This window comes from Monodelphis domestica, chromosome X, assembly GCF_027887165.1.
Source record: "Monodelphis domestica isolate mMonDom1 chromosome X, mMonDom1.pri, whole genome shotgun sequence".
NCBI lineage: Eukaryota > Metazoa > Chordata > Mammalia > Didelphimorphia > Didelphidae > Monodelphis > Monodelphis domestica.
Window position 1 is genome coordinate 53296974 of NC_077235.1, and position 24783 is coordinate 53321756.

The 24783-nt window shown below is 51.7% G+C and overlaps 1 protein-coding gene across 3 annotated transcripts in view; it reads right to left on the reverse strand.

The window, feature by feature from the left end:
* BCORL1 (BCL6 corepressor like 1) overlaps nt 1-24783 on the reverse strand; it is a 64825-nt gene that overhangs the window by 37839 nt on the left and 2203 nt on the right. For 2 of the 3 annotated variants that reach the window (XM_056809433.1, XM_056809432.1), the window contains exons 4-5: nt 4591-4721; nt 149-239 (exon numbers count right to left, since the gene is read on the reverse strand). In XM_056809433.1, the coding sequence (XP_056665411.1) occupies nt 149-239; nt 4591-4676 (177 nt within the window). In that variant the 5' untranslated portion in view covers nt 4677-4721. Of the gene's footprint in view, nt 1-148; nt 240-4590; nt 4722-23019; nt 23080-24783 lie in introns of those variants that run through there. The other variant, XM_056809431.1, reaches the window with a different exon arrangement.

Sequence of the window (24783 nt, forward strand, 5' to 3'; positions counted from 1 at the left end):
AGGAGGTTGAATTTGACGGCCTCTGCGGCAGTCCCTTTGAGCTTGAAATCTGTCCTTCTCTGACTTTGGCAGGGAGCTGCCTGAGAGGCCAGAAAGGCTAAGGGACAGAAAGGCTCCACTCAGTCCTCCTAGCTACCCATCTTTTTACCTTGGAAAAGCCGCTACTGACACAAAACTCCTGGGGTCTGAAGCCTTGGCAGCCAGCTGCCTTGGACTCCTCATCAGAAAGAGACGTTCTCCTGGAAGAGGGGAGAGACACACAGAGACAAGAACGTGAGACCTAGAGACAGTTGGGAGGCCACCTGTGGCCATACGTCCCCCATCCTCCCCCAACACACAGCATCAGTTCCATCCTTCTCTCCACTCAGAGCTCACAGAGCTGGGGTTTTCTGGCTCTGTATACACAATAGGAAAGAAGTCAATTCCAGCTCTCTGGGCTGCTATCTCAACCTCCTACTAGACAGAGAGCTTCACGAGGTCAGGGCACCTGCTATCTAAACTTTCTGTCTCCTCCCAGAAGACCTTAATGCATGGTGTATCATACTGCTTCCGTGTTCCTGTCACCCTCCCCTCTAGCTGCTGCCCCAGCACCCCTAGACGGCCTCTGCCCCTCTTCTCCCGGTCGCTCCCAGACAACAAATGATCAAACTAGGGAATCCTGGGCCCTGGAGGTTAGCGATGCCTATGGCCAACATATGCTGCCAAACCCCCAGCTGGACTTGCTTTCATACAACAAAAAGCTCCTGAAGTGTTGCATGTAAACTGAGGTCTTGTAAGCAACCCCTTTCGGAAATGCATTCGAGAAGGATGTCAAAGGAATTCCACTCAGTATCCTCTTGGGAAACAAAGGGGCACCTCTTCATTCACTAGGGCTTCTCAAGTCACAGCTTCTCCTTCCCCCTGGCTGACTTGGAGTAAGCAAGGTCCCCATGGGTGGCCTGCTCTAACCGTTACACTCAAGGGTAAACACTCACCAAGGGATTTTCCCCAAATGGGGTCAAGGAGACAAAAACAACACCCCCAAAAGTCCCTGCACATCACAATGCCCTCAGTCCACCAAGAGTGCATTTCAAGTGAAACTGGTGTAAATAGGGTTAGCTTGAAATGTGCAGAGTGAGCCCCACCCCCATGCCCACGTGTGGAGTGGAAGGGCCCAGTGGAAAGACCAATGGCTCGAGAATCAAGGGACCAGGTTCAAATCTCCACTCTGCCCTTACTACTGTGTGACTGGGGGCCAAGTCACGTCCCATCTCAGCCTGTTTCCTCCTCTGTAAAATGGGGGGTGGGGAGAAAGGACTTGCCAAGATGGTCTTTGAAGCCCATGGCAGCTCTGGCCTGCAGAAGCCCATAATCTGCCTTCCTCACAATCATGTAAATGAGCAGGATACTAAAAGGCAGTTGTAGTCTGAGTGATGGATTGTGAAGTCCTGGAGAACATACGAAGTAACCCGCCACCCTTCTGAGTGGCCATGTGGGGGGTGGCGAAGGGGGCTGGATACAGAATGCCACATAGGGAATGGCACCAAGGTCAGTTTGCTCAACTATTTTTTTTTCAACAAGAAAAAAGCCCTTCTCTAGTGCTTTGGGTGTACGTGTGTGTTGGGGAGTGTATTGGGAAAATCACTGTGGTGTGAAAAACAAAAGGCATCAATAAACCTTTAAAAGAATGGCCTGTCCCCTGTGTCTCAGGAAGATGAAAACATGGTGATCGAGGAAAGCAGAAGCCCCGAGTTAAGACAGATGCAAAGGGATGTACACGCATGCTGCCACCAAGAAGAACACGGGCAGCTTCTCTCGTTTCCTAGAGGGGCACTGGGCAGGAAGGCTCTGGTGCTTCAGGGAAAATCAAGATCATCGGGCTTTCTTTCCCTGCTGGACCCCAAAGGCCAGCTCTCCCATTCGTAAAGGGCCTGTAGTCCATGGGAAGTCTGGGCTTCTCCATAAAATCAAGCGAAGGGCCTCGATAGTCCTGTCCTCACCCTTTGAAAGAGGGGACAATTTGCTATCCCCCCCAATAAAACTCAGGGCCGGGAAAGCAAAATGGCCAAGGAAGGGGGGAGGGGGAGAGAAGGGGCAATGAGCCTTACTAAAGGGACATCGCTCAAAGCCCTTCCCCATCTTTCTAGGGCAGCACAATGACCGAACCAATGGGAAGAAGCAAGGTCCCTTTAAAAGGCGGATAGAATGTCGGAAGTGGGAGTGTCCCCGGGCTATCGAAACTGACACAGAGAGCAGGAAGGGCTGTAGATCCAGTTGGGGGAACTGCGCTGAGGTGGGGAGAGGGGGGGAGGAAACCCACACTTTCAACTCCTGAGAGACCAGAAAAGCAAGGCCCACACCTAGCTTGGGATTAGGTGGGTGGGCACGAGTCACAACTTGAATTTGCCAGGGATGGGCTTTTGGGGGGGGAGGAGCAGGGAGGTCGATTTAAAGGGTCTCCTATTCCCACTCCCATTGCAGGGGCCAGGGAAAGGCTAGGCAGAAGCAATCCATAGTCTTTCATTCAGGGCAGCCTCTCCCAAAACACGAAAGCACAGAAAGGGGAGAAGAGAAATGCACGGAATCCCTCCTACTCCTTCCTATCCATAAACCTCCCTCCTCCATCCCCTCCCGACCCGGCATCCCTGGAAATAGATATCTTCTGCTAGGAATAGCCGAGAAACTCCAGCAGAGCAGCGGAACCGAGTCCTGCTTCTTTCCACAAACTGCGATTCCTAGACTAGGACCTTCCCACCTCTTGGACCATAAGGAAGATGAATATGAAGAATGAAACATGGGAGGATTTATAGGAACCGACTTGGGGGGGGGGCTGGCTGGCCCTCCCTTATTTCCCCCTATGCCCTAGATCTCAGGCTTCTCTTGGCAGATGGGGGAGGGGGATGAGAAGGAAAAATGAATGTTGGCCTTGGAGTCAGGAATCAAACCGTGGCTTTGAATTCTGCCTCCAACATATGTCGGCTGTGTGAATCTCAGTCAGTCCCTCCTGCTTTCCTGTGCCTCAGTTTCCTCATGGAGAAAATGAGGGGGCTGGACCCAATGTTCCCTATGATTCTTTCCTGCTCTAGATCTATGATCAGATAACTCAGCAAGTTCTAAGAATTCTCTATTAGGTAACCATAATTTTTCTGAGTTTTCCAAGACCAAAGAACTTGGTTATTAAACGTAGGAAAAATGAAATTGGGAAATCAGCTCTGGCAGGGCCTAGAGTGAGCCCTGGATATGACAACATGGAACAGAGGGATCAAGATTGGCAATACTTAAACAGTTACTTCCACCCACCAGGTGGATGGATCAGGCCATTCATTTACCAACCCCAGAGACATCTGCATACCTCCTGTCAAAAACAGGGCTGATGCTGGCTGGCATTGACTACCCACCACCCAGGGCTGTTCCAATGGCAAGGTGCCTGTGCCTCGTTAGGTCTAGAGTCATCATGTCATTATCAAAAAGCAGAGAAGACTCTAAGGATCGCTAGTTTAGGACACTGTTTTGTACAACAGAGAGAACACTGGAAGTCAACGGACCTGGGTTCAAATCCCAGCTCTCTCATTTATGACCTTGGGAAAGTACTTGAACCACCTTTGGCCTTGATTTCCTCATCCATAAAATGAGCAGGGAGTGATTAGACGAACTTTAAGGTCCCCTCTACCTCTCAGTCTACAGGTCGATGATCGCAAAGAATCTGGCAACAAGACACATAAGATCCCAGATCTGGAGCTGGAAGGGACCGCAGAGGCCATCTAATTCAATCCTCTTATTTTCCAGAGTGGAAAACAGTCATCTGGAAGTTAAATGATACAAAGATCATAGATCTAAAACCAGAAAAGGCCTCAGAGGCCATCTAGTCCAACCTTCTCATTTGACAGAGGAAGAAATAGACCCATTACCAACGTCCTCTGGGTAGTGACTGATTTGAACTCAGATCCCCTGAACCCCAAATTCTACATTCATTCCATTGCATCCCCTAAGGTATATTAGAAAGAGAGCTACAAATCCTGGCTCTCCCACTTGTTTGACCTTAGGCAAGTCATTTCTGTCCTTGAGTGTCAGTCCCCTCACCTAGAAAACAAGGAGGCTGGATGAGATGACCTCAAAGGCTGCTTCCAGCTCTAAAAGCTAGGATCTTATGATTATAACTCAGGATCTGGGCTTAAAACATAAATGATCACCAAACTGATAAGTAATGATCCTGAGGAACACAACAGTAAATCCAACTCCTGTGTCTCTAGCCCTTCCAGGCAGCCCAAGTCCTTTCCCATCAGCACTAGCAGCCACAGTAAGCTGGCAAACAGGAGTTTCCAGAAGCACCCAAATGTTAGGTGCTGCCTTTCTTCCAGGGATGGGTGCTTCCATGCCTTCTGACCTCACCTTGAGTCCCATAAATAAAACTGAAATAGCCTGAATTTCCCTTCACTTTGCATTGTGCAGGCTCTCCAAAGTATACCGAAGACATGGCAGCCAGGGGCTGAGCAGCAGGAGGAAGGCAAGTGCATTCTGGCCCAGGGCTGGGTCTTGCCAATTGCCACCTCCCACCCAAATCCATACACCCACAAGCCATACTCTGCCCCCCAAGCACCCAATCTGCCTTACCTCTCTTCGTTGATGCCGCACATGCGAATACGGTCAGTACTGGTCCAGTTGTGCACCCCGCTATAGAGTGGTGCCGTAGAGATCATGACAGCCCTTCACCACCGCGATGGAAGCAACCTGAGCTGTTATGCCTAAGAAGCCCAAACAGACAAACCCAAGATGAAGTTGTGTGGATGGTGGAGATTCCAAACAGCTCTTAGGATGGAACTTTTCAAAAGTGAGCAAAGATTGTGTCTGAGTGGGGGGGGGGGGGAGGGTGGAGACAGAGACAGAGACAGAGAGACAGAGACAGAGAGACAGTGAGAGAGAGAGACAGTGAGAGAGAGAGAGAGAGAGAGAGAGAGAGAGAGAGAGAGAGAGAGAGAGAGAGAAGTATGGAGAGAGGGAAGGAGATGGAGAGAGAGTGTGCATATGTGTTTAGGGGGTGGTTAGCCTTGGATTTAAAAACAGAAAGCCAGAGCTCTTTCTTTCTACTCAATTCCTCACTGTAGCATCATGGCCTTAGGCAAGTCCCTTCCCCTTCTTGGGGCTTAATTCCCTCCTTGGTCAAATGAAAGCTTAAAAGGAAATGACTTCCAAGGTTCTATCCCAGCTAGAATAGCATGGGGAAACTTTTTAGTTAATAAAAATAGAAGTCAGACTATCAAGGCAGGAAGGCAGATGAAGCAACAGTCCTCCAAGCTGTAGAAAGCCAAGCAATCCAAAAGCATCAGGGGACTCAACTTTGGGCAAACCCAAAGGGTTTCTGGGTGGAAAAGAACTGCTATTCACTTTCAGCAATTGTAAAACTTAGGGTCTATCTGTGTCATCCCATTTTCTCAAAGAGAGAAAACCCCATTGGTGCAAGATAGATGGGACCTGGACACAATAAGGATGATCTTCAGACAAGAAGTTCCACAGAACATGCTCTCGGAAATAGTTCTAGAATCCCAATTGAGGAGGAGCCAAAATGAGGGAAGAGGTGGGAGAGGGGGAGGGTGAACACAAGTGACACTACCAAGATCAACTGGTGATCTGAGCAGAGAAACCTCAGAAAGTCCCTCTGGGGAAAGCCTCTGTTCTTCGAGAAGCCCCTTGGAATGGGTCCTTTCTGTTCTCAAGATAGGTCCAGATCAGAGCAAACCCGGCTTAGGGTCTTCTCCCAATGAGATGCAGCATATCCCAGCAGCCTTTGGCCAAACCCACCACTCATAAGGAGCCTTCTGCAATTTGGAACTATGCCCAAAGGGCGCTAAAAGACTGTCTGCCCTTTGATCCAGCCATAGCACTGCTGGGTTTGTGCCCCAAAGAGATGATAAGGGAAAAGACTTGTACAGGAATATTCATAGCTGCGCTCTTTGTGGTGGCCAAAAACTGGAAAACGAGGGGATTCCCTTCAATTGGGGAATGGCTGAACAAATTGTGGTATATGTTGGTGACGGAATACTATTGTGCTAAAAGGAATAAGAAAGTGGAGGAATTCCATGGAGACTGGAATGACCTCCAGGAAGTGATGCAGAGTGAAATGAGCAGAACCAGGAGAACATTGTACACAGAGACTGATACACTGTGGTACAATCGAATGTAATGATTCAGGACAATTCTGAGGGACTTATGAGAAAGAACACTATCCACATCCAGAAGAACTGTGGGAGTAGAACTGCAGAAGAAAAACAACTGCTTGATCCCATGTGTCAATGGGGATATTATTGGAGATAATTTGTAGACTCTAAACAATCACCCTAGTGCAAATATCAATAATATGGAAATAGGTCTTGATCAATGACACATGTAACCCCCAGTGGAATTGTGCATCAACTACGAGGGTTAGGGGGGGAAGGAAACATGAATCGTGTACTATGGAAAAGTATTCTAAATTATTAATTAAATTAAAACTTAAAAAAATTTAAAAATTAGTCATATTAAAAAAAAGAAAAATAAATAAGGACTAAAATTTAAAACAAGGAGCCTTCCACAGCTGAACCATGACTGCCAGGAGCCCAATGCCCACCACACTAGGGAGATGCAAGCCTGGAGAAAGGTGGTATTTCCCAAAGGGCCAGCCTGGAGTGCTCCCAACAATGAGTTCCTGTGCTAAGTAGATAACAGCCCCAGTTATCCAGAACTTTCCATTTATCTCATCCAAGATAGAGAAAGAGGCAAACTGAAGCTTCAAAATAAGTGTGTATTGGGGATTGATGTCAACATGAAAAGCCATGAAAAGCAGGTAATGGCAAGGAGGGGGACAGTGGACCCTGAGCTCAGTCTTCCTTACTATGTCCACTGAGGGGACTGAAGAATAAGCTCCAAGTGGAGCATCCAAAATGGAGAGCCCCTAATCCTAGTCCCTTTGCTTCCCAGGTGAGCTGCCCAGGTGTGAGGGGCCAGTGCTGGGCTCCCAACCAAGGCTCTCCCAACAAAGCCAGCAGTCTTTCCACTGCACTCTAATGCTGTTAGGGTGCTGCTATACCCCGTGGAAAGAGAACTGGAAGGAAGACCCGGGGCTTCTGGATTGTACTCTCTGGGAGACCCTGGGAAGATCACATCTCATCTGTCAAATGGGGATCATAAGAGCACACAGAGCTATGACTGGCAGGCTCAAATAAAATGCTGCCTAGAGAGTATTCTGCAAATCTGAAAGGTCTCATTATCAATATTTACAATAATTGAGGCAGCTAAGTGGCTCAGTGGATAGAGCACCAGGCCTGGATTCAAATCTGGCCTCAGACACTTCCTAGCTGTGTGACCCTGGGCAAGTCACTTAAACCCATTTGTCTAGCCCTTGCAGCTCTTCTGTCTTAAGAGCTGTTACTAAGACAGGAAAGTAAGGGCTTAAAAATAATAATGATATTGAGATTGACACTGATTATGGGCTCCTAAATCACCCCCACACAAACAGTTCAGAGGACAGGAAAGATGAAAAGTGTCAAAGGCTCCTAGCTCAGGGCCCATTACACAGAGGAGGAGGAATGGAGGGCCCTGAGGTCAATGACCTGCTCAAGGTCACATGGGTAGTAAGATTCAGAAGCATGATGTGAATGAGCCAGGTCCTCTGACTCTGGAGTCTGTGGGCTTTGCTCTGTACCAAGTTACCTCTCAGACCCAGGGGAAAAAACATTGGCTCTAGTCAGAAGACCAGGGACTTGGCTTGTTCACTCCCTGTGTGACCTTGGGCAAGTCCCTTCCCCTACCTAGGCCCTTTTTTTCTCCTCTATCAAGAGGGAAGGCTGGACTAGGCAGCCTCTGAGGGCTGTTCCAGCTCCAGGTCTCTTGTGACAAGTTGTAGCTAGATTTCCCCCAGGGGGCTGAAACCACTATCAGGGAGTGAGCTCCCTGAGGCCAAGGGCTGGGGCTCCTTTGAGCCCTCCAAACAGGGCTCTCTACAGGGCACTGGAATAAGAGGCCCAGAGATCTCAAGCAATCGGGTGAGCCAGGTTTGGTCTTTGGCCCTCCTGGGACAAGTCTCTGGGATCATCTGGGAGTCCCCAAGATGATCGGGTCCTTAGCTAATGGACCGGGCGGCTTTTTTCCCATGGACACCCCCCCCCAAACATTAGAAGGTTCAGGTCAGCCCCAGCTCTTCTCCCTCATAGATCCATTTGCATTCTGATGCAAAGGCTCCGGGTCTAGGAAGCAGGGCTGGGTCAGCGGCTGCCAGACATCCCATCCCAAGGTGGATGGGTCGCCACAGCCTGGGCTATTTTGGGCCAGTTTAGAAAGGATTAGTAGTATCCCAGCAGGGCCTGGGACCAAACCAGAGGGGGCGGGGGGAGGGGAATGCTCCAGTTTGGCAATAGAGTGGCCTGGGATGAATCAGCCAGATAACAACCTCCAAGGAAAAAGAAGCCCCCCCACCAAACGTCTCAAAGGCCACACTGGACCCCCAGGGATCAAGGCTGTCATTTCCAGAGCCCCGAGAAACAGAGGCATTCCTGCAGCAAACTGTCGGGCAGACAGGTGGGGCTTTGGGATACATGCCTGCTTCTTCCTCGTTCCCCTGTGTTCCTGCTAATTAAAGACAGCCTCTGTGTTGACAGATTAAAAGATGGCCTTCCCAGAAGGGGTGGGAGAGCAAGTGCAGGGGACCCACCAGGAGAGAAGGGTGGCAACACTTGACCAGCTTAGCCCAGCTCTTTTCCATGGGGGAAGAGGCTTAAGCCAGACGGGTCCCTGGTGGTACTGAGCTCCCCACAGCAGGACATGCTTAAGACAGACAATCTATTTCCCAGAAGAGGGAAAAAGAGAACTACACAGATCAAAGCAGCACCTGGCAGCACCCCCCTGCCCCTGGCCTCCGGCAGCAATAGCGGCACTTTCTCTGGTGCCTTTCCATTTGCAACAGGGAAAGGAAGGCAAGAGCCATTGTAGCCATTTTACAGATGAGGAAATGGAGGCTTGAGAAGAGAAGCAAACAGCCTACGGTCACTGAGGTAGTAAGTGCCAGAGCCCAAGTTCCAATCTGGGGCTCCTGGTGCCAAAGCAAGTGATCCTCCTGTGCCACCAGGGTGGCACACCCCACACGCTGATAAAAACCATCCTCACTTGAAACCTCAGTGGGGGGGGGGCAACATTTACAACCAAGAAGGCTTCTGTACGACTGTGAACCTGGGTGGCCTAGCTCAGCCTCCGAATTACACGGGCCCGGTGGCAGGCAGGGATCCACTGGACCAGGGGGAAAGCTACCTCAGCCACAAGCGCACCAGCTTCTGGCTCTTGGAAAGCTGTGCATGAAGGAGGAAGGCTGGCCAGGAGTCAGTAATGGTCATTGCTGAGCAAAAGGTGAGATTGGCCATGCTGGCAAAGAGCCTTCTCTGCCAACCCACTGAGAGAGAGCAAGTCCCAGATCCAGCACTGACTGACGGATACAGAGCAAGGCACTTCTCCCTGACTCCCTGGACCTCACTTTTTTCTTTTCCTCAGCCCCAGGCTCCGTCTCATCTCATCCAGCCTGGACACGCAGGGGCCGCTCACAGTACCGTACTCCCCAAACCTCCACTGATCAGCAGCAGCCCTCTCTGTGACCTGGGCTGGCTCATCCCTTCTCACACTGCTGTTTCACTACTCCCTAGGGACTCACCATGAGTGGAAATTTAATGGAGGAGTTGTGAAGCTCAGAACTCCTGAGCTCAAGCAATCCCTAGCCTCAACCTCAACCTCAGCCTCCGTCTCGGCCCTGGCCTTTCTAGTAGCTGGGAAGACAGGCACGACTAGTTTCTTCTTCTTCTTCTTCACTGTGCTAAAGTAGGTTGGGATGAGGTGGTCACTAGGACCTCCCCTCCCCTCCTCTGCTCTGCTTCAATCCTATCTCCCCTTCCCATCTAAAGCCCATTTCCTCATCTCTGAAATGAGAGGGATGGACCAAAAGGCTTCCAAGGGTCCTCCCAGCTCTGACATCCTGTGCTCTATGATCTAGGCAGGAGGAAAATATTGTAATAAGAATCATTTTTCAAATGTAATGGAGGAAGGAGGTAAGCATGTGACAGCTACAAAAGAAATAGGGGAACCTAGGCTGTTTCACCATCGAGGCCTAGAGGGCAACACTGGCAGGGAAGCATCAGAGCCCAGCATTTCAGAAACGCTCCAAGAGGATGCAGAACATGCCCAGGAAGAGACTGGGGCAGATATAAAGACTGTCATCAAGGGGATGGCGCAGACATCTCAAAGGACCACCGGGACAGCAGAAATGACTCTTGCTTGGAACAAAGGTGCCCAAAGAAGCAGCTGAGAAGGGAGATTTCACAAGCTAGGACCAACAGCAGCTCTGAGTTTCTTTGGTTTCTTTCTTTTTTCCGTTTGGGAAGCATGAGGAACCTGAAGATGAAGAGCTGGGTAGGTTCAAGATCTGGTTTTGCCATTTATTGGCCAGGTGACCTTGGCAAAGTCCTTTTCCTTCCCCTCACAGAGCCTTAGTCTCCCTCTTTGTAAAGTAGAAATAAACATCAGGCCTAAGAATAAAGTGCTGGGGGAAAAGGGGACCTGACAGAGAAACATGGCTTATTATCCGAGAAGGATTCCTGAAGGCTCTGGCTAGGTCACCATCACAGGATGCAGGATCGCCGGGTGCTGGGCTAGGGCCAAAGAAGCTGCCCAGCTCCATTTGGAGAGATGTAAGCCCCAGGTTGACCACAAGGTGAGTAGGGTTTTTTTTAGCCACCAATACTCAGGAAGAATGTCTGTTATGTCATGGATGGGTGCCCATAACAATAGCGCTACAGCAACGTGGGAAGTACTAACATAAGGAAAGAACAGAGAAATAGAGAAGGCAACAAAATAGCTATCTATCTGGCCAATGAGGGACCCTCCAGAGGATCTCATCCCACTGCTTATCTCACAGAGGAGGAAATGACTTGCCCAAGATCAAAGAAAGGGCTCAAGAGCATGAGTAAGAAAGTGGGCGACTGATAGTGAAAGCAAGAGAGAGCAAGACTGAGAAAGAGCAAGGATGTGCAAGAGAGAATGAGAGTGAGAGAGGAAGAGAGGGGAAGGAGGGGGGGAGGGGAAGAGAGGGAGGGAGAGAGAGAGAATATGGCATGGGTCACATGTAGCCAAGTTTCCCAGAATCCTGCAGGGTTCTCTGTCATAACCACTGCCACAACACACCAAGTCAGGGGTGGCTAAGTGCAATCCTGCCAAGAACTCACACCAGGTACTCTACAGAAAAAACCATAAGCTGCTCTGTGAGATTTCCTGGTAGGATCCCATCCCATCACCGAGAGGGGAGATGTCAGGGATCAAATGGAACAAGCTCATGGGTGGCACTCACCCCTCCCTCTTTCTTAACGGCAATGAAAGTCCAGCCCTATCACTGGGTCTACAAAGACCCAGACAAGGCTTCAGGAAGTAAGAGGGGTGCTCAAGGGAATGGATTGGGGGATTCTCAGAGCCAGTAGAACAAATGGCAATTGGTACAAATCCCAGACGGTGGACACAGGGAGGTTCACATCTGAACTTTCCAGCCCGAGGCAAAGGGCTACTCCGAGGGCCCATTGGAAAGCAGGGTGTAAAGGAAATGATTACAGTGTCAGAATAAAGTATCGAAGGACTTCCAGATACTCCAGAAAGGGCTGTATCAATGTCAGAGAGCCAAAGTCATGCCAATTTCTGCCTTCAGTTACGCAGATTCATCAAGCTGCAGGTCTTTCAAAGGCGTTGAATGGGAAAGACGCTGGACTTGGAGTCGAGATGTCCCAGGTTCAAATTCTGACTTTGCTCATGACAAGCCAGTTAACCCTCTAGTTCTCAAGGGTTGAAAGGCTAGGATTTTCTTTGCACAAAAATGCATTTCCTCTCTCTGGTAACTCCTACCATTAGACTTTGCTGTCCCATCTTCTACTTCGTTCAACATTAGCTTCAACCAGAAACAAACATTCCTGCCTTCTAAATGCAGAGAATACCTTCCCCACTAAACATCTATCGGCTGTGCCTGCCATTTGCCTGCTTCGATGATCTCCCACGTGAAAATGTTCCGCTATCTCCTCTGCCCAATGTCCCATCCCCACTATCCACACCCGTGATCTTTCCCAAGGATGACAGGAAATGGGATATAGTGGGAAGAACAGTGCTGCCAAACTGGTGTTCCCAAAACACACACAGAGCGCTATAGTTATGAGGTCCCCGTCCTACAGACACACTCAGCGCAAAGAGCCACAATTTCTGCCAATGTCAAGAGCTCCATGAGATCAGGAGTTCAGATGGGGCTGCTCTAAGAGAGGATGCATACTGAACCCTCAGAGAAAGCTAAATGCTAGTTTATTAGCCCACGTATCAGTCCTCCTGCTTTGGGGAGTCACCGTGGAGGTACGGTGCGCGGTTTCTGTGACCCCTATGACCTTGCCCACCCCACCCCACCCCACCCCACCCCATCCCATCTAAGTAAGCACCAATACTGTCCAAATAAAATTTCAGGGATAGAAGAAGCCCATAGGGAGCCCCCATCTTCCCAGCTGGTTCCCATGTCAATTTCATTAGGGCTTCATCTGTAAAATGGGGACAAATGACAAGCTCCCCATCCAGGACAGCCAAAGCTCAGAGAGGACTGCCAATGATTAGGGTACTCATTTCTCGCAGCGATTAAGACCACAAAAGGAGATTTTGAAAATGTCTCCTCCGCCTCCATCTCTCCAAGCAGGTTTCCCATTTCCAGTCACTGCCACATTAGCTTTTTTTTTTAAATTTGAGGCAAAAGAACAAAATTTCTTATCATTGCCTTCTCTGATGTAAAGCTTAAAAAAATTAATGGCCCAGGAGGTCCACCTCCTGATTTTCAGTTTTTACTTTATTCCTGAATTTCTCTGGACATCACTAGACTAGAGGACCTCAGATGTCATTATAGATCTAGGATCCCAGATATGACCTCGGGCAAGTCACTGATCTCCCTTCTCTGGGCCTCAGTTTCCCCCTCTGTAAATGAGGGAGTTGCACTTGACAGCTCAGTTCTAAGACCCTCTGAGTGTACGAGCCTCTGCTACTTTCCCCACCTTTCCTGTATATCTAAGCCTGTTGTTTTGCTCCACCCTGGTCAGGAATGGGCCCTGCTGTGCCCATGGTCCAAAGCTGCCATACAGGATTGGAATCCCTCTCCTGACTCTCTCTTCCTTACCAGGCCAGCTGAGAGACTGCTAGCTAGGCTGAGAATATGCCACAATCCCTCAAAATTCCCGAGAGGAAGTCCTGGCCACTTCCCCAGAATCAACCAGCAACCTGCTCGGGAGGAGGGCAAAGAGCCGGTCTTCTCTTTCTTTTGTCCGTCCCATCCCCTCCCTCTACAGAGGCTCCACTGAATTCTAGGGGAGTGGGGAGAAGCTAGCAGTTCCTATCTGGATGGAAAGAACCAAAGGCATAATGACTGTGCATGGCATGGAATGAGCTGAGAGTGAATTTTTTAGCCAGAAAAGCTCACGAAACCATTGACTAAAGCAGAGGGGCTTCTCACTGCTGGGGGGTGGGGGGAGGTAGGAAGGAAACCTGCGTGAAATCTATGGCCACATGGTACACTGGAAACAGAACTGGCACTGCAGTCACAAGACCTGGGTTCAAATCCTGTGACCCTGAGCAAAGGGACTCCCCCTTTCTGGGCTTCAGTTTCCCCCTCTGTGAAACCAGAGGGTTGGACTAGCTGGCCTCTGAGGTCCTGTTCCAGCTCTGGACCTAGGATCCTATATGTGACCTTGGACAAGTGGCTTCCCCTCTCTGGGCTTCAGTTTCCTCTTCTCTGTACAATGAAGGGGTTAGACTAGGTGGCCCCTGAAGTGCTTTCTAGCTCTAAATGGAGGATGTTCCATGTGACCTTGGGCCGCTCACTTGCTCTCCGCTCCCCAGCCTCTAGATCTATGGCCCTAAGGTACAGTGCCTCACAGGGCAGTTGAGGCCAAGAAGCACACAATGGACCACTCCTGGCTGACTTGGGAGAAAACGGAAATCCTTTCTCCAGTCCCAAGTCCCTTTGCAACAGACTGGCACTTCAGCTGGGCTGAAGATGGAATATGGGTTGACGGTCAACTAAATGCATGTAGATTGCTGGAGGGTCAGTTTTCCATCTAGCCCAGGTCCGTTCTCCCTCTCCCAACCCCCGCTGGAGTCCCCGGCCTTTCCTGCTCCCCCAACTCTCCTCCATCGCTGTGCTCTGTGTATGTGTGCCCGCACCCGCGTGTGCTCAGGGAATGGCGACTAGTTTGAGTGTTTGCCTAAGGAGAACAAATTAGGAAGGTAAATCTCTTGGGGAGGGAGGGGGGAGGGGGAAGAGAATAACAATGCATTTTCCAAGCCAGCAAAACAGTCTTTCTCGCATTCTTGTCTTCACGTTTGGATTTTGCACGCAGGCCAGAAGGTCCTCTCTGCGAACACGGTTAATGGAGAATTGTAAATGACAGCGGGAGCAGCAGCTATGAAATTCGGACTGAGTCTGGCTCCACCACCAAGAGGGGGGAGGCGCCTCTTGCCCTGCAGATGCTGGAAGGGGGCTATGGGCCTGGAACACTGCCTACACCATGAGCCTGGACTCAACTGTGGGGCCGTTTTCTTGACCTGTCCCCTCTTCCTCTCACCTTTTGTTCATGACTCCAATAAAAAGGAAGACAGAAAAACCTGATCACTGGCCATGCCAACTCTCTAATCATCCCACGTTCCCAAAGCACTTTCCTCCTCTAACATAGGCAATTAGCATTAAGCTCATCCTAGAGATGAAGAAACCAAGGCCCAGGTTCAGTGGCGAGAGTACACAGAGACTCTGCAATAAGTATTTGTGTGAGCCTGGCTGGCATCTCCTCACCCCCAGCCTCAGTTTCTTCCATCTGTAAATTGAGGTCTATGATCATAGGTGTGCCCTAAATTCAGCTGGACTTAGTTTCCTCATCTATAAAACAGAGTGGGAGCAGAGACTAAATGGCTTCGGAAAGTTCCTTGCAGCTTTAGACTTAAGTATGAAGGAGATCAACGGCCTGTCTGTGTGACCTTGGATAGATCATTTCCCTTTCCCAGTTCTCACTCAGTTTCCTCCTCTGGAAAATGAATGGTGAACTACAGGCCTCTGAGACTCCTTCTAGCTTGTCATCTCTGACCCTATTAAGTCAGCAATAACAGTATCCCCTGGGGTCAAAGGAAGGCACCATCTATTCAATGATATTCCTCTGGCCCCCAATTTGGTACCAGAGGGGCGGGGGGGGGACTCCCCTCGGTAAGAGGTAACTGGGGAGGAAAGGGGGCAGAATTGCCCCCCACGGCAGGTCCAAAAGCTAGCATCACTCTCCTGGAAGCTCACAGTGACCACACTCAGCACTTCCCCAAAGGTAATAGCTTTTTATCCCATTTCCACACACTGATGAGGACAATGACAATGACTAGGCCTGGACTGGAGGGTCTCCCCCCTCCCCCCCCCGCCCTGTTTCTTCCCTCCATTTCCTCCACCAAGTTTCCCTTGGAAATGCTTTCTTCATTTCCTGCCTGGAATTGTGTGGCGAAATATAGCCGTTAGTTAGCATAGCTTCAAGCACTGTGGCCTCCAAGGGAGAGAGCCCGGGCATGCACTCACTCTCCTCCTCCTCCGACTTAAGAGGATCCCTGTGCTCCTGCCACAGGGGAAAGGAAGAAGGCCCAGAAAGCCACAGGCTGTCTCTCTGTGCGGGAGGGATGAGGCCATGCGCAGCAGTGGAAAGGGTCAGGCCACTCTGAGGCCCACCTCTGACACTTACCGCCTTCGGGACAATGATGATGGTAGGAAAGCAAGGCCCTTCTACTGCCTCTGGAAAATGGGCGGCCTTTAGACCCTCTGCCCCAAGGGTGATCAGCGAGGGCACTCGGGGAGAATGGTCAGAGAAGCAAAGGGGGGAAAGCCCAGTAAACAGACTGCAACACCAACCCAGCAACCCAGTCCAACCAAGTTAAATCTGACTTAGCACAAAGGAGGAGAGGCAGATGACATAGAAAGCCCTAACTGGCAGTCCAGGGACCTGGGTTCCAGGCCCAGCCTTGCTCTTTCTTACCAGTAGGGCTTTGGATAAGGCCTTGGTTCCCCTCTTTTGTAAAATGAAAGGATCCCAGACCTAGATGGGGTAAGGACTGCAGAGGCCACATAGTCTGACACCCTTGTTTTACAGGAGAGGAAACTGAGGCCCAGGGAGGTGAAGGGGTTGACCAAGATCATACACAAGCTACAGATCTAGAAGGAAGCTCTCTAGAAGGAAACTGGAGTCAAGTGCCGTAGGATAAGGGACATAGAGTAGCCATGTGGTCCAGTCCTCTGACTTTACAGAGAAGGCAACCAAGCCTAGCAAGGTTAAGTGACTTGTCCAAGGTCACCCAGGTAATGGCAGAGGCAGGATTCAAAGCCCCAGCTTACTGATCTCTAATGTCCGTCCCCAGTCCTAAAACCCAGGATTTGCCATTCTACAGATTCCATCGGTGGGGCGGTGAGAATATAAAACCGTGTCCCGGCAAGCACGGACCTTTGGCAATTCTCTGTATCCCTGCCGCCCACAACATAGCAGAACCTGACTGGACCCTTAAACAGTGCAAAAAGCTGGAACTCCATGCCACGACAATTCAAGTTTTGTTCCTTAACAGATCACGGAGCCCAGAGCGGGCTGCCAGTGAGCTTGGCCAATGGTTTCTGGGCTTCTCACTCGGGGCCTTCTGCAATATCGCCCAGCCTCCCTGTTCAGACGGGTAAACTGCAAATCCGCATCCCCACCCCACCCCCTCCAAATTTGCCACAAGTCATTAAGTCCTAGTGGGAAACAAGACACTGACATGCAGCCATTTCAAAGCCATGCCATTGTTTTCCATGTATCACGGACGGCCCAAACCCAGGAACACGAGGATCATCGTACTGGACAGTTACAGCAAAGGAAGCATGTGATCCCCTCCCCAATCCCTGCATCAGAATTCAACTTTGGCCTATTGGCAGCTCCCCTTCCCAAGCCACCCCCACCCCCAGCCAGCTAAGAAAAACTACCCAAGAATGCAAGGCAGAAGAGATAGGGTTTCAGCATTAAATTAGCATTCCTTTCAATCAAAGCAATAAGGACGATGAAGAGGACAGGACTAGGACAGCAAAGAGGACCACGGATGAGGCTCCACGATACTGGCCTCCGGCCACGGCTGAAGGCAGTCTCTCAGGGAGGGGAGGGGGATGCGATTGTTATCCCCATTTTGCCGTGGAGGAGGAAACTGAGGTTCAGAGACTTTCCTAAGGTCACACAGCAAGATAGGATCCTGGGAGGTGGGATAATCTCAGTAATAATAACTGTCATTTGTATAGCGCTGCACCTCCAGGCTGCCCAAGCACTTTTAAGTACCTGGAAGAGGCAGAGGCAAGAGGGAAACTGGGGGATCCTTTTCCACCCCCTCTCTCCCCCCACACATGCAGGGTCCAGAAACAGTCTATCAATCATATAATTGAATCTAACACTCTAATTAGCCCCATCTTGGGGGGGGGGCGAGGAGACTGACACTGGGGTGGGGGTGGGGTGTCAGTGACTTGTCTAGGGCCACACAGCTAGTAAACATCTGATGATAGAGAATAATAATTAGAGTGCAATACAGCTGAAGTGGGATTCAAACCCAGGTCCCTCCATCACTCTGGCCCACTTCTTCCTCCAGGTTGGTTCTGTCTCTAAACAGTCTAGAAATCATATGATCATATCTAACCCCAAAGCCAGGATTAAGGAATTATTTCTTCTTCCTATCTATTCTATACCAATTTACATCTAGGCCTCCATGGCTAGGGGAGCCTCCTTCACACCATTCCAAAGGCCACAGTGGATAACCCCAAGGCACTCCTCCCTACTTCCTCAGCCAATTCCAGCCAACCCCAAGGCCGGGTCATCCTGAAGGAGGACACTCCAGATACTTCCCCCTCTACAGCTCCCATTTCCTCTGGTTTCAATGGCAAATCCAATCTCCACTGCTAACGTTGACCCCTTGCAGATTTGGAGACTAAGTCCCAGGAAGCTCAAACAAGTGACTGGCATGGCAAGGGAGGGGAATCAAGATGTCTAGAGCACCTACCAGGTGCCAGGAATTGCACTAAAGGCTTGCTTCTACAAATATGATATCACTGGATCCTCACAACACCCCGGACAGAGAGGTGCTCTTATTAGCCTCATTTGACAGAAGAGGAAACTGAGGCAGGGGGGAAATGACTTGCTCAGGGTCACACAGCTAGGAAGTGTCTGAGGCTGGATTGGAATACAGGCAACCCTGAATATTCTCTCCTGCTCCACAGCTATGTGGCTACTCTACTGGAGTTTTCCAGATTTCCTTTTGGCCTGTGTTCTTCCAGATCCCTTCTGCCCCCTTGCTCTCTGTTAGGGCCCAATGATCACAGATTTTGATTGGGAAGGGACAGTGGAGTTCACCCTGCTAACCCTACAACTAAGGAAACTGAGGTCTTGAGAGGAGAAGTAGCTTGCCCAGGATGGCATACAGAATAAGAAGCAGAATGGAAATTTGAAGCCATGTTCTTCATCTCCAAACGTAGCAGGCTTCCTAGGACCATAGAGTCTCCAAGTGACAAATGACCTCCAAAGTCACCTAGTACCAGCTAGGTGGTACAAGTGCACAAGGATCAGGGAAGGCCACAGACCCAATGCTGCCCTGGACATTTCCTAGCTAGGTGCTCCACCCCAAGTCACTTCATTATGGTCTGTCTCAGTTTGCCCATCTGTAAAGAGGGGACAGTAATAGCACCTCCCCCCCTGAGTAGTGTGGAGGCTCAACTGAGATAATTTATGTAAAACTCTTCAGGGAAGAAGCCAACACCACTCCCACGGGAAGCAGCATCTCTCACAAATGGCCATCCATCCTCACCTGAAGACTTCTATTGATGGCAGCTCATTACCAGAGGCAGCCCATTTGCATAGCTCTAACCCTTACGCTCAGAAGCTAGGTGGGATAGAAGACAGAAGGCTAGAGTCAGGAATTCTCCTCTTCCAGAGTCCATACGTACTAGCTGGGTGACCCTGGCAAGTCACTTTGCCCCATTTGTGCCCGTTTCCTCAGCTATAAAGTGAACTGAAAAAGGAAATGGCAAACTACTCCAGGATTTTTGCCAAGAAAACTCCAACTGGAGTCACTGAGTCACAGACCTGACTGAGCCACAACAAAATCCAGAACAAGTTTTCCATTCAATTGTACCTAATTGTCCCCTCACTTCCCAGCCACTGCTCCCAGCTCTGATGTGTGAGGCAAAGTAGCCCTAACAAAAGCCAGGAGCCTATAAGACTTTTCCTGGCTAAACACTGGGATTCCAGAATGGTCACCCTTCTTTGAATATGCTCTAGCTTAAGACTCCCAGCGTCATCTAATGCAGCTCCTTCATTCTACAGAAGGTAAAAGTGAGACCCAGAGAGAGAAAATTCTCCAAGGTAACAGGTAGTGATCGAATCCGGGCCTCTGTCTCCCAGCTCAGCAAGCTTGCTTAGACCATGACGTTGGCACCGCAACAGCGATCCTAAAATATGGCTCTCAGAATGGAACTTTCAGGATCACGACTGTCATTCAAAGGGTTGGTTTTATGTCGTTTGAAATTTTAATCGGCATGAAATCTGGGCTTTCCTCCAAGTCACTGATGTTACACGAGGTTAAGGAGTGCTGTGGCACTCCACTGGAGACCTCCCTCCACACTAGCACTGATCTTTTGGGCCTTGTCATTCGACTAGAAATAGAAAATTCTCTCGAAGTCCTTCAGAGCTGTCACTCCCCAGCCACCTTTCTAGTCTTCTTGCTCCTTATTCCCATATCCCCTCCCATCCGGCCTCTTGCTCCTCTCCACACATAGACGCTCCGTGTCACCAACTCTGAGCACTTCCCTCGGCCGTCCCCACACACCTGAAATGCTCTCCCTTCTCATCTGCTGCTCTCTTAAAATCTCGCTTTCTCTCTCAGGCCTTCTCTCAGTCCCGTTACCTTGATGCCTCCCTTCCCTCACTAATTTCTCTAGTTCTCTCACCCATTTGGCTAGGAGCTCCTGGTGAGCAGAGCCTGTCTCCTACCTCCCTTTGGCCGCCCGCCCCCCCTCCTAGAGTGCCTGGCACCTAGTAAGTGTTTATGCCTAAGTGAATCTATCACACTGCCTTCCCCATGGAGGCAGGCAAACCTTCATCTCCACCCCAGCCAGCCAGCTAAGGCGACTGCCTCCTCTAACTTTTCCCTTGTTACCAACCTCTCCCTTTCTTTCTCATCTTCAGGTTTCTGGATCTCTTTGCCATTTCTCCAAACACTTTCCCTTCCAAGTAAATCAAGGAAGGATGCACCTTACTTCCCCAATGTATTTACTCTGGGACAGCTCAATTCAAACCTGGTTACAGAATCTCTCTTGGGCCTTACCTCGTCCAATCATCTGAGTTCAAATAAGACACACTTACTAGTTGTGTGGGCCTAGTAAGTCATTGAAGTCTGTTGACCTCAGTTTCCAAATCTGTAAAACCGACTGGAGAAGAGAATGGCCAACCACTGTAGTATCTCGGCCAAGAAAACCCCAAATGGGGTCAGGAAGAGTCAGACACGACTGAAAAAATGACCAAGTGGCAACCAAGTCTAAGCACAATCTCCCCAGTGACAGAGAGCTCACTGCTTTTGGAGCTAGCTCAGTTCATAGGCTTTAGAGCTCAAAAGAGATCCTGGAAAAGGCAACGCCTCCACTGGTCAGTTCTATTAGGAAGTTCTTTCTTAAACTGAATCATAATTGCTTCCTCCTCATCTTTGATGAATGTTAAAGGAGCCCCCAAATTTTCCAACTCCACTTTGGAAAAGTCTCTCCTGGAAAGTTTAGGACTTCCCCCGAGTTCTTATTAGGACCTGCCATACAACCCCCCCACCTGCCACTATCAATTACCACTTCCTTCCTCCCTCACTGTCCAGCCAATGCAAGAAGGCCTCCTTTTCCTGCCTTCTCCCTTTGCCCTCCTATCACATACTCAACTCATTTTCTCCCCTCTCATCCTGTCCCCTTGAAGGAATCTACCCTCCTACTTGGCCTCCCCGCCCCCACCCCCACCCCCACCCCCAACTACCACCAGACCAATGAGGCTGTAAGAGTTAAGCCACTTGGAATATATCTGGATATCTTCTCTCCCCCCAACCCATTCCCCTTGCTTCAGAGACCACCTAACAGAAACAATAAGGAGCCCTGAGCTTCTGAACTATTCCCCTGGTTCACTGTGTGACCTTGGGTAAGTCCCTTCTCTCTGGGCTTCACTTTGCATCTCTGGAGTTGAGTGCATTGGGCTTAGTCACCTCGGTGATTCCCCCTGCCAGCTCTGACATTTAGTGATAAGAACCCCAATTTGGGATCAGAATTCTCAGGAACCTTCCTTTCCTGGCCCCCTGGGCTTTTCCGTGAAAATCTGAGCCCTCTAGGAGAAAAAAAGCCATCCCTTTTTCTCTCCTGGCCTTTTGCAAGTCCTTGGTGGGCTGCCTTTCCCCCCAGGCCCTCGTCTGTACCAGGATCACCCTCCTCTTCTCTGCCCTAACCAGGACCCCAGCAGGGGCCCTCCGTGGGCCCAAGGCAGGAAGCCAAGCTCTGGTTAGCTTCACCCCCCCCCTCCATTCCAAGGCTGCGCTCTCTCCTTCTCATTGGCCCTCTCCGAAAGAGCTGTTCTTCCCTAGGCCCTAATTCAGACATCCCTGTCACCAGCTCTCAGGTCCCTCCTCTCCCCTTCCTCCATCAATCACTTCCTGAATCCCATTCTTCTTGGTTCTAGAATGGAAACTCGCCCCCGCTGCAAAAATCATTACTGCCCACTCCACCTAGCCCTGTGCGGCCAGGCCCAGAAAGTCGGGCTGCTGCCCAGCCCCAGACCTTACCACGTGCCTCTCAAAGTATCTACACCAGGCAGCCGGAGTGAGGGCTCTTTCTTTAGATCTTCCTCGGGCCCCACTTGGCCATTCCTCTCATCTCCCTTTTCTGATACTGGCCGGCTCTTTTGGCTGTGCCCCAGGGATGCAGCGGTATACCGCCCCTCCCCATCCCTATAGTCTACTAGCCCCCATGACCTTTGCCATTCCCGATGGCCTTTTTTTTTTTTTGGTGCTGCCATCTCACCTACCCAATGCAGCCCCCCCCCCTTACTCTAAGGCTTTACCCAATCCATTCCATCCTCTCCCCACCCCCACCTCAGTTCTCTCTCCCAAACTGCCTCTCCCTCCTCCGGAGTGATGTTCAAAGACAGACTCTGGAGCTGGATGAAGCTGGAGTGGCATTTCTTTACAACAGCTCCGGCTCAGAATTCCTTTAACAGTCCTAGAAGTGTCCTTTCGGGGATAAGCCCCAAACCCAAGTGCCTTAAGACAGCGCCACACACGTCTTTCTTCCATCCAAAGGCCACAGGCTAGGTAGGCTACTACCTGGTGGCCTACTGGGGCTGGGGACCCCCTAACTTCTCCTTTACCCCACTCACTTTGGGGGCCTGCAAAGGTCCTAATCCCGGCTCCCCAAATGGCTGCACCTCTAAACAAATTCTGCCTGTTTTTGAGGAGGGCTGGGCAGGCGGTTCCCTCTGAACTGGGTCACTAGTGGCAGGCCCAGGTTGCTGCCCCCCCCCAATTGATTCCATATTTGCATCGATCCCCAGGGTTGCTTCCTCCTCTCCCAAAAATGGATCAGATCTTTGTATAAAGCACCCCTCCCTCCCCTCCGAAGGGGGGACTGTTGTTCTGAGGGCCCCTCCCAGCTTTGGGCCGGACGTCCCTCCTGGCCGGTCTTCCTCTCTTTGAGACCCCGGCACTCCAGGCCCCCTCCCCCCTCCACTTGCCTTCATCCACGATTTCAGATCCCTCTCCGGCCCCGGTGCCCTCCTTGGACTCGAGCTCCGTCCCGTTGGAGAACCCTGGGCGAAGATTCTGCACCACCTCCCCCAGCCCCGGGCTCGTCTCGGGACCCCGCCCAAACCCCTCGGTCGGCTCGGTTCCGTCCCGTCCCTTTCTCCCTTCCCCCCTTCCTCTCTCTCCCAGCACCTCGTCCTCCATGCACTCGGCCCCCGGGGCTCCTTGTCTTCTTCGTCCCTGCTCGCTCGCACCGCCCCCCGTCGGGGACTCCACCCCCCGCTAGCCCCCGCCCCCGGGACAGCCCACTCCCCACGGCCCGGCAGTCGCCGGCGCCCTCCGGCCCGGCACGGGACTCCCCCGGGCCTCCCCTTCCCCGCCCAGCGCCCAGCGGCGGCAAAGGCGGCGGCCGCAGCAGCGGCGGCCGCGCGGGCGGGCGAGGAGGAGCAGGAGCAGCAGCAGCAGAAGCAGCAGCCGCCGCCGGAGAAGCAGCAGCCAAAGCAGCAGCAGCAGCGGCGGCGGCGGCGGCGGCGGCGGCAACAGCAAAAACGGCGGCGGCGGCGCAGCGCCGCCCCGGCCCGGCCGGCCCCGCCCCGCCGCCCCACGCCCCGCCTGGCCCCGCCGCCCGATTTCGCCCCCCAAACCTGGCTCGGGGACCCCTCCCCTCCAGCCACTCCAAAGCAGCTCCTGCCCGCCCTCGCCTAGTGAAGCCAACCTGGGCGCTAGTCGAACCATCCCTCCTCTGCCCAACCCTCCCCAAGGGCGGCAGGAATTTGCCCCTGCCCCCCCACCCCCAAACACCCAGCAGGCTGGCCTCCGGCGTCCAACCCTCCGCCAGTCCTCGGCTTAGGAGGTGGAAGGGGTGCTGCCAAGTGGTACCTTCTGGTGGCCAAGGCTGACGGCAACTACCGACTTCCTTCATAGGGTTCCAGCCCCTGCCATGGGGGCCCCCAGGGCTAGAAGAAGGGAGCTTCAGGCGTTTTAAAGACACCCTCAATTCTTTTTCAAGGGGCTCAGGTAATTGGCTGTGAATTCCGAAGATTACTCCCAATCCGCCCCCTCCCCAAACTAGCGCCCCTCTTTCCTTGCTGGCCCTGCACCCCAGGAAGGAGGGGCCGCAAACACACTAGCAGCCTACGTACAACCTTCTTCAAAGGGTAGGGGCTATTTTATCTGTCACCTTCTACAAAACCCTTCCAGACCACCGACCACTCCCCCTCGGCCGACGCCTTCCTTCTCCCTCTTACCCTACTGCCCAGCAGATCTAGAGCCCCTGGCACAGAGCAAGTAGTGGGTCGCCTCCGCCCTCCCCCTCTCCGGCCTTGCACCCAACACCTTATCTTCCAGGTGGGGGGGCACCACATCACCCCCTGCCCGTTTCCATGGAGACCCCCGCCCGGTCAGAGAGGAGACTTTCAGCCGTGGCTCCGCTCAGCTCTCCGCAGGGGAACAAGTCTCACCTGGCCGGGGGTGGGGAGGACGGGGGTACGCGCAGGGCTAGGAAGTGGAGTGGAGTACCCTGGAGTGGGGTGTCCCCGGGGAGAGGAGAGAAGGGGCGGGGCTCCCAGCCCCAGCCGGGCGCTATGTCCGGGGACACAGCGAAGAGAAGAAGGACGCCGCCCCGACTGCCCGCCCGCCGGTTCCCAGGCTGGGGAGCGGCTGCGGGGCAGGAGCTCGCTCAAACGCGAGGGAGCGGAGCGAGGCGAGGCGAGGCGAGGCGAAAAGCAGGGAAGCCCGACCAACGGGCTCCGAAGGGTGTTAGAAATTTCCCAAAAAAAAAAAAAGAAAGAAAGAAAAGAAAAAAGACGCACCTGTTCCCGGGTCGGCTGAGCTGGGCTGGAGAGCTCAGTTCAGGCCGCCACCCCGGCTCCCCTGGGCTGCTGGCTCCGGCAACGCCGCAGCTCGCTGCCCGCTCCGCGCTCATACAGCCCTAGCCCCCCTGCTCAGCACCGCCGA